The 15,378-nt window shown below is 35.7% G+C and overlaps 1 protein-coding gene across 1 annotated transcript in view; it reads right to left on the reverse strand.

Annotated features, from left to right (window-relative positions):
- The window catches only part of F8 (coagulation factor VIII), a 108,855-nt gene that overhangs the window by 58,528 nt on the left and 34,949 nt on the right, over nt 1-15,378 (reverse strand). The window contains exons 11-12 of the mRNA XM_045538788.1: nt 14,500-14,650; nt 2,734-2,943 (exon numbers count right to left, since the gene is read on the reverse strand). Coding sequence (XP_045394744.1) covers nt 2,734-2,943; nt 14,500-14,650 — 361 coding nt within the window. The remainder of the gene's footprint in view (nt 1-2,733; nt 2,944-14,499; nt 14,651-15,378) is intronic.

Genomic DNA, 15,378 nt, shown 5'->3' on the forward strand with positions numbered 1-15,378 from the left:
CTAACCAGGACTTTCAGTGAACTTATTACTTCTGTAAGCCATTACCCAACCTTGGAACTAGTTATTATCAAAGTAACACAGAAAGAGAGCCCAGCTGATCACAAGCCTGCACAGGCAGTAAGAGGAGAGAGTCCACCATAGTAGAAGAGAGACAAAAGCTCAGTAGAAACTAGAAATTGGATTGCGATTAGTTTACCTTAACCATTCTTCCAGCTGTTGAGTGGAGAAGGGAAAGTAGACAGAAAGGTAGACTAAAGCAAACCATTCATCCTCTCTGTTAACAAACTTTGATCAGGACATATTTATGCCTTGTTTGAGGACAAGAGAAAACAACAACATATAATCTATAAAAATACTGCAGAACAAGGAGAAGGAAACAGAAGTCATGAAACTCAGAGGAAATACCTACTTATGACAAATATTTGTACATGACTTTTCATAAGAGCACTATTTAAAATAACCAAAAGATGGAAACAGAAACCACCCAAATATACATCAACAGATGAGTGGATAAACAAAATAGTGATCTATCTATACAATGGACTATTATTCAAACATAAAAAGAATGATGTACTGACCAACATGCTGCAAAATGGATGAACCTGGAAAATATGCTGAGTGAAATAAACCAGATATGGAGGGCAAATCTTATATGATTTCTATACAGACAGAAAGTAGATAAGTGGTTGCCAGGGGCTGGGGAAAGGAGGGAATAGGGAGTGACATCTTAATGGATATAGGATTTCTTTTTGGGGTGATGAAATACTCTGGAATTAAATAGTAGTGATGGTTGAACAACATTGTGAGTGTACTGGAAGTCACTTAATTGTACTCTTTTAAATAATTAAAACAGTGAGTTTTATGTCATGTGAATTTTGCCTCAAACAAATGAACAAATAAATGGGATCAGACTTTACCATATTGAACACGGGAAATCTTCTCTAAGAGCTTCGTTTAGATTGAGCTTTGTAATCAACGACACTATATTAAAATTTTTCCCTCAAGCCATATAAAGCAAAATCTAATTTGTCTTTAGAATTTAAGTGATCACCAAAGTAGCTTAAAATTTTCTCAAAATATTGATATTTTTAATATTTTTCTGTGCCTACACATGTACACACATATATATTCAATTATAACCATATTATACATACTGTTTTATAGTATATATAATATAACATTATATATTTTTCCACCTAATTGTGAATATTTTCAATGTCATTAGATATTCTTCCATTCCATTATTTTTAATGGCTGCATAAGATTCCCAAAATATGAATGAGCCACACTTATCCTCGATTGTTAGACATTTATATTTTGTCCCCAAATTTACTAGTACCTTTATAAATAATGCTGCCACATACATCCTTCTATATAATCTTTTTGCACATATTCATTCATTCATTTAAAAATATTTATTAAAGATTTATGCCAGGCACTGTAAACATTGGGGATATAATGATTAACAAGATAGGCAAGGTCTCTGCCCTCAGAGAGTTTACAACTTAGTTGGGAGACAGAGGCATAAGCACATAAAAATAAATAAGCAAGATACTTTCAGAGATGTTATTGTGGTCCTGCTAGGTTCTTTTTCACTTCCCATAAAAATACATCATTTGAAGTAATATAAATTTCTAGATATGAAGGTAAATGTGTGTTCATGTATGATGACATTAGTTTTTATTCCCCAGAAATTTCCCCATGAGGATTTATCTGCAGGAAAGCCATAAGAACAAGAGAACAACTATAATCTGCGGGTAGTTTTATGTTCTTCTCTCCGCAGATGATGGGGATAGGACAGACCAGGAAACAAGCACTTGTTAGTATGAATGTAGAACAGTCTGTGCTCTGTTTAGGGCTCAAAAGCCTTGCAGTGGTTATTGAGACAGAGGGAGGATGAGATTTTAACAGCCATATTTGTTCTGAGAGCCTCATAGTGGTTTAGAGGTATGTGTGCAAAGGAAGATTACCATGCATTTCCCAAAGGCTTCTAGGTGGTATTTATCCAGAAATACAAATGTTCACAAGATACACAGAAACATATTTGGCTCCCACATATTCACTGCATGTCTAAATATATGTTCACCACTACAATTTAGCAAACATACTTAAAAATTTGGCTCTTTAATTAGAGAGTAGATGTATTGTTTGTTTTTCCATTCCTGAGATACTTTGCTTAGGATAATGGTCTCCAGTCCCATCCAAATTGCTGCAAAAGACATTATTTCATTCATTTTTATGGCTGAGTAGTACTCCATGGTATGTATGTATATATGTGTATATGTATATACATATATATACACACACACCACACACACAGGCACAAAGAGATATAAAGGTTGTTGGAAATCAAGAAGAGGGGAGTATTGTATTGGGTACAATGAACAGTATTCAGGTGATAGGAACACTAAAAGCCCTGACTTAAGCATTGTAAAAGGTATCCGTGTAACAAAGACATTTGTACCCCCTTAATATTTTGAAATTAAAAATACCTAAAAAATAAAAGAAAAAAAATTGGCCCTTGGCAAGTAAAGACACATTTTAGAGCAAAGACTTTTAGGTTAAATGCTTGAGTTGGTGCTGTCATTCAGATACCTTGCAGTTACCAAAATCTCTCACCAAAATCACTTGAACTATTTAATATCTGCCCAAATATGAGCTAGTGGGCAAAAGAATATATGACTAGCTAGTGAAGCAATTGCCACTGTTAGTAAAAGAATATAAATAACTAACCTGGGTTTTCCATTGACATGAAGACAGTTTCTCCTGAGAATGGGAAGAGGGTAAGTGTGTCTTCATAAACCATTTTGTGTTTGAAGGTATATCCAGAGAAGAAGACAGAAAGGAAGTCAGTCTGTGCTCCAATGCTTAGAATATACCAGTATGCCACCTCATGCAAACAAACTGACAACTGCAAACTATCGAAAACATAGCCATTGATGCCTGCAAAACAATGGGGCAACAAGAAGTTTAGAAGTATCTTGGATTTATTATTTTGAATTGTGATTGTCATTATATAATTAGGAATTATTATATGTTATGTCCATTACCTTACTTCTAAGAAGAGATAGAATTATTCTTTCCCAAAAAGTAGATTGTTAATACTTAATCAGCTGGGCCCCAATAACAAAGTAAGGAGAGATTCATAGACCATCATGGTAAAGATAGATTTGGATGCTGCATGGGGTGGGCAAGCAGTTAGATAAGGAGTAGGGTGTTTACATGATCTCAAAGTATACACCCTGAAACTGTTTATTAGTTTCAAGGGAAAAAATAGTAACTAAACAGAGGATAAACCAGAAAAAAATCTTGACAGGGTGATTAAACTTAACAAATGGTAGTGTCCCAGATTCAAGGAACGGAAATAAGCAGAAGAATTAGATGCTTGTACTAGATCCCTGTACTGCAGGGAGGAAATGGTGTAAATGATAGTATTGGTTGATGCCATTGAAATACTGGCTGCCAATTACAAAAATGTATTGTATTAATGTGAAATGTCCAGAATTTTATAAAGTCATTCTGGTTAGGTAAGAGAATGTCTTTATTTGTAAGAAATACACAATGAAGTATTAAAAGGTAAAGTGGCATGATATCTGCAATCTATTTTCAAATAGAAAACAAGTAATAAAAGTATGTATATAAAGAAAAGAGAAAATGACAAATCAAATACAGCAAAATGTTAAAAATTGGTGAATCTGGGTAAAGGATACATGCAAGTCCTCTGTACTATTCTTGTAAATTTTGTGTAAATTTTAAATTATTTCAAACTAAAGAGCTAAGCAAAAGTATTAATAACACCAGCCTTTGTCTATAAAGGGAATTGTTTTTGAAAGCCTCTTCCATCCATCCATTTATCCATTCAATAAACATTTGTCGACTCTGTTACTAGGTACTGTGCAAGGTCGTGGCCCACAAATCCACTAAGCAATGATCAGACACTGGTTTAGTGCAACTAATTAAGAATCAAAGTTTTTTTTTTCTGCAGGGTATTAAGAGATATTATAAAGCATTTTTACCTACTGTAATTAAAAGTGTGACCATAATACAGGAATAGACAAATATATTAAGCAATATAGAGTACAGAAACTGATACAGATATAAGTGGAAATTTAATATATGATAAAGACAGCATCTCAAATCAGTAGGGGAAAGAATGAGCTATTTGGTAAATGATGATGGAAAATATGACTATCCATTTGGAAAAATAGATTCCACTCCCTTTCACATCACTAACAAAAGTACACTCCTGTTAAATTAATCTAAATTTAGCCTGAGGAGGCTTTTTACTTGAGTTCTTATATAATGAACTGCAGCCTTAGTTCATTAACTGAAAGCTTAACTTAGTAGTATACTTTTTTAACAAACAGCTGAGTTTCAGCTGATTATAGAAGCCGAGCTTCAGTCTATCGCAGGTGGCTAACAGATTCAAATAAGGCAAAGCACCAAGCTGTAATCAATTAAGTTGTCTCTATACCTCACTTCCATTTTCTTTCCATAAATGCTGCCTGACCACATTGCTGGCCGGTGTTCTTTAAACCTATTCTGGTTCTGAGGGCTGCCTGATTCTAGAACCGTGAATAAAAGCCAACTAAGATCTTTAAATTTGTTGTAATTTTGCCTTTTGACACTCCACATGGATTAAATAATTATATGCTTTTTGTAAAATATATACACACTTCTTTTGGGTACTGTATTAGTCTGATAGGGCTGTCATAACAAAGTACCACAGACTGGGTGGCTTAAACGACAGAAGTATGTTTTCTCACAGTTCTGAAGATGTTGGCAGGTTTGGTTGCTTCTCAGGCCTCTCTTTGTCTCACAATGGCTGCCTTCTCTCTGTGTCTTCACATGGTCTTTACTCTTTAAACATGCATCCCTGGTGTGTCACTGTATACAAATTTCCTCCTCTTATAAGGCCACTAGTCAGATTAGATTAGGACTCATTCTCACAACCTGATTTCAACTTAATAACTCCTTTAAAGATCCTATTCTCCAAATGTAGTCGCATTCTGAGGTACTAGGGTTAGGGCTTCAACATATGAATGGAAGGTGGAGGACATTATTCAACCTATAACTGGTATATAACTAGGGGTGGATTTCCTGAGTCACAATAGGGTATGCATATCTTCAGCCTTAGATACTGCCAAATATTTTCCCAAAGTACTTTCATAAATTTCCATCCTGAGTAGAAATGTATGAGAGTTCTGGTTCTTCCACATCTTACCAACACTTGGTATGGTCAGTATTTTTAATTTTAGCCATTCTAGTGTATATAGTAGTATCTCATTGTTTTTTTTTAAATCTCATACTATTTGGTTTATTCAATAACTTACATATTAGTTAATTCACTGGAATGTAACCTCCATCACACTCAATTACTAGAATGGCCGATTCTTCTCCAATCTTTCTTTAAATCTATTTATTTATTTATTTTTATCTTTTATTTTTTGGAGACAGAGTCTCGCTCTGTTGCACGGGCTGGAGTGCCATGGCATCCGCCTAGCTCACAGCAACCTCAAATTCCTGGGCTCAAGCGATCCTCCTGCCTCAGCCTCCTGAGCAGCTGGGACTACAGACATGTGCCACCATGCCCGGCTAATTTTTTCTATATATTTTTAGTTGTCCAGCTAATTTCTCTCTATTTTTAGTAGAGATAGGGTCTCGCTCTTGCTCAGACTGGTCTCGAGCTCCTGACCTCGAGCGATCCTCCTGCCTCAGCCTCCCAGAGTGCCTAAATTTATCTTTTAATTGACAGGAAAAATAATATATATTTATGGTATACATAATGATGTTTTGATATGTGTGTATACATATATGGAATGGCTAAATCAAGCTATTTAACATATGCATTACCTCACATACTTAGCATTTTTTTGTGGTGAGAACACTTGAAATCTACTCTTATAACAATTTTCAACTATACAGTAGATTATTATTAACTGTAGTCTCCATGGTGTACAACAGACCTCTTGAATTAATTCCTCTTGTCTAACTGGAATTGTGTGTCCTTTAACTAACATCTCCCCGATGCCCCTCCCCCAGTCTCTGGTAACCACCATTTTATTCTCTATGGACTCTACTTTTTAAGATTCCACATATAAGTGATATCAAGTTGTATTTGTCTTTCTGTACCTGGTTTATTTCACTTAACATAATGTCATCCAGGTTCACCCATATTGTTGCAAATGACAGAATTTTCTTTTTTGTTTTTAAGGCTGAATAGTATTCCATTGTGTATCTATACCACATTTTCTTTATTTATTCATCCATTGATGGACACATAAGTTGATTTCACATCTTAGCTATTGTGAATAGTGCTGCATTGAACATGGGAATACAGATATCTCTTTGACATACTTATTTCATATCTTTTGGATATGTCCACAATAGTGGGATTACTGGATCATACGGTAGTTCTATTTTTAATTTTTTGAGGCATCTCCATACTGTTTTCCATATGGCTATACTAATTTATATTTTCACCAACAGTATACAAGGGTTCCCTTTTCTCCCCATCCTCTCCAACACTTGTTACCTTTTGTCTTTTTGATAATAGCCATTTTAACAGATATGAGGTGATATCTCATTGTGGTTTAAATTGGCATTTTCTCTGATGGTTAGTGATGTTGAGCAGTTTTTTATATACCTATTGGCCGTTTGTATGTATTCTTTTGAAAAATGTCTATTTAGAGCCCTTGCTCATTTTTAAATTGGAATATTTATTTTTTTGCTATTGGGTTGAGTTTCTTATATATTTTAGATATTAACCCCTTATTAGATGTATGGTTTGCAAACATGTTCTCCCATTATACAGGTTGTCTCTTTACTCTGTTGATTATTTCCTTTGCTGTACAGCTTTTTAGTTTGATGTAATGCCAGTTGTCTATTTTTGCTTTTGTTGCCTTTGCTTTTGATGTCATATCCAAAAAATCTTTGCCCAGACCAATGTTATGGAGCTTTTTGCCTGTGGTTTACTCTAGTAGCTTTACAGTTTTGGGTCTTAGGTTTAAGTCTTTAATTAATTTTGGGTTGATTTTTGTATATGGTATGAGATGAGGGTATAATTTCATTTTTTTGAATATCCAGTTTTCCTAGCACCATGTATTGAGGGATTGTCCTTTCCGCATTGTGTGTTCTTTACATTTTTGTTGGAAATCAATTGACTGTAAATGAATGCATAGATTTATTTCTGAGTTCTCTATTCTGTTTCATTGGTCTATTTGTTTTTATGCCAGTACCATACTGTTTTTGTTACTACAGCTTTGTAGTAGATTTTGAAGTCAGGCAATGTCATGTCTCCAGCTTTGTTCTTTTTGCTCAAGATTGCTTTGCCTATTTTGGAGTCTTTTTTGATTTTATACAAATTTTAGGATTATTTTTTCTATTTCTTTGAAGAATGACATTGGAATTTTGATAGGGATTGCATTGAATTTGTAGATCACTTTGGGTAGTGTGGCCATTTTTATAATATTAATTCTTTCAATCCATCAACACAGAATATATTTCCATTTATCTGTGTCTTCAACTTCTTTCATCAATATTTCATACTTCTCAGTATATAAATCTTTTAGCTCCTTAGTTAAGTATATTCCTAAGTATTTTATTTTTTGTAGCCATTTTAAATGGGATTGTTTTCTTGATTTAGGGGGGTGGTTTGTTGTTAGTGTATAGAAATGGTACTGATTTTTGTGCACTGATTTTCTATCTTACAACTTTACTAAATTCATTTATTGATTCTAACATATTTTTAGTGGAGTCTTTAGGATTTTCTACATGGGGAACCATGTCATCTGAAAGCAGAAACTTTTTTTTTTCTGAGAGACAAGGTTTTTCTTTGTCACCTGGCTGGAGTTCAGTGGCCCAATTATAACTCATTGAAACTTCAAACTCCTGGGCTCAAGTAATTTTCCTGCCTCAGCCTCCGAAGAAGTTAGGACTACAGATGCCTGCTGCCATGCCTAGCTAATGTAAATTTTTTTTAGAGATGGGGTCTAGCTATGGTGCCCAGGCTGGTCTTGAACTCCTGGCCTCAAGTGATCTTCCTTCCTTGGACTCCCAAAGTGTTAGGATTACAGGCATGAGCCACTGTGCCTGGCCAACAGAGAAAATTTAACTTCTTCCTTTCTGATTTGGATGACATTTCTTTCTTTCTTTTTACTAATTGCTTTGGCTAGGATTTCCAGTACTATGTTAAATAGAAGTGGTGAGAGTGGGCATCCTTGTCTTGTTCATGATCTTAGAGGAAAAGTTTTTCTAACTTTTTTCCATTGAGTATGACGTCAGCTATGGGCTTGTCACATATAACCTTTATTGTGTTGAGGTTCACTCCTTCTATACCTAATTTTTTGAGACTTTTTATCATGAAAGGATATTGAATTTTGTCAAAGGCCTTTTCTCCATCTACTGAGATGATCATATGGATTTTGTCCTACATTCTGTAGTATATCACAATTAATAATTTTCATCCTTGCATCCTGGGATAAATCCCACTTGATATGTGAATGATCCTTTTAAAGTACTGTTGAATTTGTTTAAGAGTTTTGCATCTATGTCCATTAGAAATATGGGCTTGTAATTTTCCTTTCTTGTAGTGTCCTTGTCTGGCTTTAGTATCAGGGTAATGCTGGCCTTGTAAAAAGAGTTTGTAAGTATTCCCTCATCTTCAATTTTTTGGACGAGTTTGGAAAGGTCTGGTATTAGTTCTTTAAATGTTTGGTAGAATTCAGCAATGAAGCCATCAGGTCCTGAGCATTTTTTTAATGGAAGACTTTATTACTGATTCAATCTCCTTACTCATTATTGGCCTGTCCAGCCTCTATTCATGATTTCTTCATGATTTAAGTTATATATGTCTAGGAATTTGTTCATTTCTTCTAGGCTATCCAATTTGTTGCCATATAATTGTTCAAAGTAATCTCATATGATTCTTTGTATTTCTCTGGTATCAGTTATAATGTTACACTTTTATTTCTGATTTCATTTATTTGAGTCTTCTCTCATTCTTTCTTAATCTAGCTAAAGGTTAGTTCATTTTGTTTATCTTTTCAAAACACCAACTCTTAGTTTCATTGATCTTTATATTGTTTTTCTAGTCTCTATTTCATTTAGTTTTGCTCTGATTTTTATTTCCTTTCTTCTACTAACTTTGGGCTTAGTTTGTTCTTTTTCTAGTTCCTTTAGGTATTACATTAGGTTGTTTATTTGGGTTCGTTCTTCTTTTTTGAATGTACATGTTTATTGCCATAAAGTTCCCTAGTAGAAGTTCTTTTGCTACAACTTGTAAGTTGTATGGTATGTTGTGTTTCCATTTTGGTTTGTCTCAAGATTTTTTAAAAATTTTCCTTTTAATTTCTTCTTTGACTCATTGGTTGTTTAGGAACATGTTATTTAATTTCCACATATTTGTGACTTTTCCAAAATTCCTCCTAATATTGATTTCTGGTTTCATACCATTGTGGTTGGCAAAGATACTTGGCATGATTTCAATGTCCTTAATTTGTTAAGACTTGTTTTGTGGCCTAATATATAATTTATCCTGGAGATTGTCCCATGTGTGCTTGAGAAGAATGTGTATTCTGCTGCTGTTGGATGGAACGTTCTGTATTATGATTATTAGGTTCACTTGGTCTATAGCATACTTCAAGTCTAATGCTTTCTTATTGCTTTTCTGTCTGGATGATCTGTGCATTGTTGAAAGTGTCATACTGCAGTCCCCTACTAAAATATTATTTTATTGCAATCTATCTCCTTCTTCAGACCTATTAATATTTGCTTTATATATTTAGGTTCTCCAATGTTGTATGTACATATTTATAATTGTTTTATAGATGAATTAATCCTTTTATCATTATATAATGACCTTCTTTGTTTTGTTTTACAGTTTTTGACTTAAAGTCTATTTTATCTAAGTATAACTACCCCTGTTCTCTTTCCATTTCCATTGGCATGGAATATTTTTTTCCATGCTTTCACTTTCAATCTATGTGTGTCCTTAAGTGTGAAGTGAGTTTCTTGTAAGTAGCTTATAGCTGGGTCTTATTTTTCTTATCCATTCCGTCACTGTATGTATCTTGATTGGAGAATTTAAGCCATTTATATTCAAGATAACTACTGATACTGAGAACTTACTACTGCCATTTTGTTTACTGTTACTTAGTTGTTATCAGCTTAAAATAGCCTGTTATAAGATAATGTGTGTAAGCCTCAAAGTAACCACAAAGCAAAAACCTATAGTAGATATACAAAAGATAAAAAGTAAGGAATCAAAGCATACCACTTGAAAGAATTATCTAACTACAAAGGAAGACACTTGAAAGAATTATCTAACTACAAAAGATACAAAAGACAGCAAGAGGGAAATTCCTTCTTGCTGTCTTTTGTATCTTTTGTAGTTAGATAATTCTTTCAAGTGGTATGCTTTGATTCCTTACTTTTTATCTTTTGTATATCTACTATAGGTTTTTGCTTTGTGGTTACTTTGAGGCTTACACACATTATCTTATAACAGGCTATTTTAAGCTGATAACAACTTAACTCTGATAGCATAAAAAAATCTATATTTTTATACCCCACACATTGTATGTTCTTTTTTTTTTTTTTTTTTTTTTTTTTTTTGAGACAGAGTCTCACTCTGTTGCCCAGGCTAGAGTGCCGTGGCGTCAGCCTAGCTCACAGCAACCTCAAACTCCTGGGCTCAAGTGATCCTCCTGCCTCAGCCTCCCGAGTAGCTGGGACTACAGACATGCACCACCATGCCTGGCTATTTTTTTCAGTATATATTTTTAGCTGCCCATATAATTTCTTTCTATTTTTAGTAGAGATGGGGTCTCGCTCTTGCTCAGGCTGGTCTTGAACTCCTGAGCTCAAACGATCCACCCGCCTTGGCCTCCCAGAGTGCTAGGATTACAGGCGTGAGCCACTGCGCCCGGCCTGTATGTTCTTGATGTTACAATTTACATCTTTTTATACTGTATATCTCTTAACAAATTAGTACAGCTATTATTTTTGAAAGATGTATTTTTTAACCTTTATTATAAAAATATAAGTAATTTACACATCTCTATTACAGCACCGGCATATTCTGAATTTGACTATGTATTTACTTTACTAGTGAGTTTTATATTTTCGTGTGTTTTCATGTTACTAATTAGTGTCCTTTTATTTCATCATCAAAAACTCCCTTTAGCATTTTTTTGTAAGACAGGTCTAGTGGTGATGAACTCCCTCAGCTTTTGTTTGTCCAAGAAAGTCTTTATCTCTCTTTCATTTCGGAAGGACAAATTTTTGGGGTAAGGCTTATTCTTGGTTGGCAGGTTTTTTTTTTTTTTTTCTTTCAGCACTTTGAATATATCAACTCACTCACTTTTGGCTTATAAGGTTTCTATTGAGAAATCTACAACTAGCCCTACTGGAACTTCCTTATGTGTGATTTGCTTCTTTTCTTTTGTTGCTTTCAGGATTCTCTCATTGTCTTTGATATTTGACAGTTTAATCATAATATGTCTTTTTTTGTTGTGTTTTTTTTGTTTTTTGTTTTTTTGAGACAGAGTCTCACTCTTTTGCCCAGGCTAGAGTTCCATGGCATTAGTCTAACTCACAACAACCTCAAACTCCTGGGCTCAAGTGATCCTTCTGCCTCAGCTTCCTGAGTAGCTGGGACTACAGGCATGCACCACCGTGCCTGGCTAATTTTTTTAATATATTTTTAGTTGTCTGGCTAATTTCTTTCTATTTTTAGTAGAGATGGGATCTCGCTCTTACTCAGGCTGGTCTCAAACTCTTGACCTCGAGCGATCCTCCCGCCTCAGCCTCCCAGAGTGCTAGGATTATAGGCATGAACCACCACACCTGGCCATAATATGTCTTTTTTTTCTTTTTTATTTCAACATATTAAATAATAGCAGAAAAATTTCCAAGTCTGGGGAAAGATATAAATATCCAGATATAGGATATCCATAATATGTCTTGATGTAGCCTTGTTTGAATCAAATCTAACTAGATACCTTTGAGTTTCCTATACCTGGATATTTATATCTTTCCCCAGACTTGGAAAGTTTTCTGCTATTATTTCTTTAAATAAGCTTTATTCCCTTTTGTCTCTCTCTTCTCCTTCTTGAACTACTACAATTAGAATATTTGCTCCATTGATGCTGTCCCATAAGTCCCATAAAGCTTTTTTCATTCTTTTTCATTCTTTTTTTCTCATGTTACTGTACATTTTCAAATAACCTGTCTTCATGTTCACAGATTCTTTCTCCTGCTTGTTCAGTTTTGCTGTTGGTGCTCTCTGTTGTATTTTTAATTTCATTCATTGTATTTTTCAGCCCCATAATTTCTCTTTAATTTTTAAAAATAGTTTCAATGTCTCTATTAAATTTCTAATTTTGGTCATTTATTGTTTCTCTGATTTTGTTGAACTGTTTCTCTGTATTTTATTGAAGTTCACTGAGCCTCCTTAAACCAATTATTTTGAATTCTTTGTCAATCAGTTTGTATATCTCCATCTCTTTGAGATCAGCTACTGGGAAATTACTGTGTTATTTTGGTGGTGTTATATCTCTTTGGTTTTTCATGTTTCTTATCACTTTATATCTATGTCTGCATATTTGGTTGAGCAGTCATTTCTTCCAGACTTTATGGGCTAGTTTTACTGTGGAAAGACTTTCCCCTGTGGGGGGATGTAAGTGTGCTTGTTGGGTGGGGTGCAGTGGTTCTGGCACCAGTGATCGGGCAGGTGTGTGGTCTCTGTACATCTATGTCAATTGAGGTCAGTGTTGATGAAGATTGCAGGGATCCTCAGCCACCAATGCTGTGTATGTGCAGAGTGGTGGTGAGGGTTGTTGGTGTCTTTAGTGGTGATGGCTGCTAAGGTCTTCCCAATCTCTGTTTTCTCCCACTGGGGAAGTTGTGGCTGAGGGGATCCCTCTTGGCACTGGGTATAGCTTGTGGTTCCATTCACAGTGGCAGTGGCACTGATTTCTGATGAGTGTGTCCATGGAGTTGCCATGAAGCTGAGGCCTAAGGCACAAATGTTTGGAGGGACTACAGCTCTGGGATCTAGGGTGATTAAGGGCACTGGTGCCTGATGTGTAGTCACCCCTGCTGCTGCTTTGGTAACAGTATGCAAGGTGTAGATACCTGTGAAGCAGCCAGGGGATCCGATAATGGGAGCTCAGGCATTCACAGAGTTACAGCAACTTTGGGTTCAGGTCAGGGCCTAGCTCGTTATGGCAGCTGAGCTGGTGCCCAGGGCACAGGCACCCCCACAGCTGTGTTGGTAACAGTTTGTGAGGTGTGGATGCTTGTGAAGTAGCCAAGAAGCTGAGAATGGAAGCACAGGTATGCACAGAGTCACAGTGGCTGCAGGGTTGGGGCAGGGCTTAGCTCTCTATGGTGGCTGAGCCACTGCCCAGAGCAGGGTCATACTCAGTGAGAGCTTGGCTCTTGGGTCCGGGCAGTGAACTAGCTTACTATAGCAATGGTTTTGGAGTCTGAGACCTGGGCAGGCCCAATGCAGCCACATAGCCAGGTCTGGAGTGTGGGTACTCGTTGGTTGGCTCCATCTCTGGGTTTGGGGCACACACAGGGTTAGGAGAGGTGGTGGCTTTTTTTTTTTTTTTTTGCCAGTCTGATAGGTATAAAGTGCTCTCTCATTGGTATTCTATTTTGTATTTCCCTGTGAGGTAGTGCAATTAAAATTTTTTTCATGTTTTTGATTATTCAGATTTGTGTGTATATATAAACACTCACACATGTATGTATGTGATTGGCTGAATTGTGCCTCCCCACAAAACTTATAAGTTGAAATACTAACCTCCAGTACCTCAGAATGTGTCTGTATTTAGAGATAATGACTTTAAATAGGAAATAAGTTAAAATGAGGTCACCAGGGTGGACCATATCCCAATATTACTGGTATCCTTATAAAAAGAAGAGATTAGGACACAGATAGACAAACAGAGAGGAAACCATGTGAGGACACAGGGAGAAGCCAACCATCTGCAAGCCAAGGAGAGAAGCCTCAGAAGAAAGCAACCCTGCCAACACCTTGATCTCAGACTTCTATCCTCCAGAACTCTGAAAAGTAGACCTCTACTGATCAAGCCACTCAGTCTGTGGTACTTTGTTATAGCAGCCCCAGAAGATTAATACAATATATGTGTGTTTTCTATATGATCATATAATCATGGAGAAGATATGTTTTAAATAGGTTATCTGGGCATAGAATGGTTGGTGGAAAGGTGTAATATAGAAGGAGATGGGGAAATAAAAGGGACAGGGCAACCAAGTAATTTTGAAAGGAAAAAGTGGTGACTGGATATTTTAAATATACATTAATATGATCCCATTTATGCATGGTATCTGCAAAATTATATATTTATGGGTAATAATTGTTAAATTTATCTGCATATATAATCCATTCATTATCTGGACATAAGTTTGGTCACATCAATTTCCCTTTATCCTATACCCACTGGACTCAAGTTCTGCTTTACTCACTGTGCATGATGTTGGAGGCTTGGAATTCTGGATCCTGGGGCCGTACTCCAGCTGCATTGGGGAGGAAGCGTTGCATATTCTCTGTGAGGTACCAGCTCTGGTTCTCATCAAATACAGAAAACAGGATAACATTTCTTTTGTCTGACATCATCTGTTAATTACATGTATTGAAAGAGGTAAAGAAATGCTATTGATATCATCAGATAGGACTAGCAGTCAGTGATGGAAGCAATGGCATGCATGTGATATATCTAATCCTTCGATTCAATTCCATTTTCTCTTAGGGTCACTATTATGGCATATACCAGGCCTGGGAATGAGGGTGGTGCTTCCAGCAGTGAGTATTTGCTTAGAGCAAATGTGTACTCAGGGCAAGAGGATGACTGGATCCACTAAACTTGGTTTCTTCTGGACCCAGGACCCTATGCTGACTGTTTTTTTTTTTTTTTTGGTACAGTCTGTAGTCTCATTCTTTCCATGTTCAGATTAGAAGATTTTCATTGTCTTTCTTAAACAAGTTAGTTAAGTCAAATAAGAGTAACACCTTTCCTAAACTGCCATCTAGTAACTGCCCTTCCACATGGCTACCCATCTATAAAAAAGTAAAAATAGATAAACAGAAATCAAATAGCAAAGATAAAGCAAACCACAAAAATGTTGAACACTAATACCTTACCTTTTCTGTTTAAAAAATAAAATTTTTTTCAGAAGAGCAGTTTGTATGTGAATAAAATTTATGAGTTGGTCCCTTGCTAATTGAATCTGCTAAGATTTAATATGTAAACCTCACTAATACTATAAATTTCATTTTGCATAACGAATAGCTATGGAAACCAAAATGCTGAGGGGAGGAAACTGGAAAATATAGAGGTATATTTC

The sequence above is a fragment of the Lemur catta genome, chromosome X (genome assembly GCF_020740605.2).
Source record: "Lemur catta isolate mLemCat1 chromosome X, mLemCat1.pri, whole genome shotgun sequence".
NCBI classification, from domain to species: domain Eukaryota; kingdom Metazoa; phylum Chordata; class Mammalia; order Primates; family Lemuridae; genus Lemur; species Lemur catta.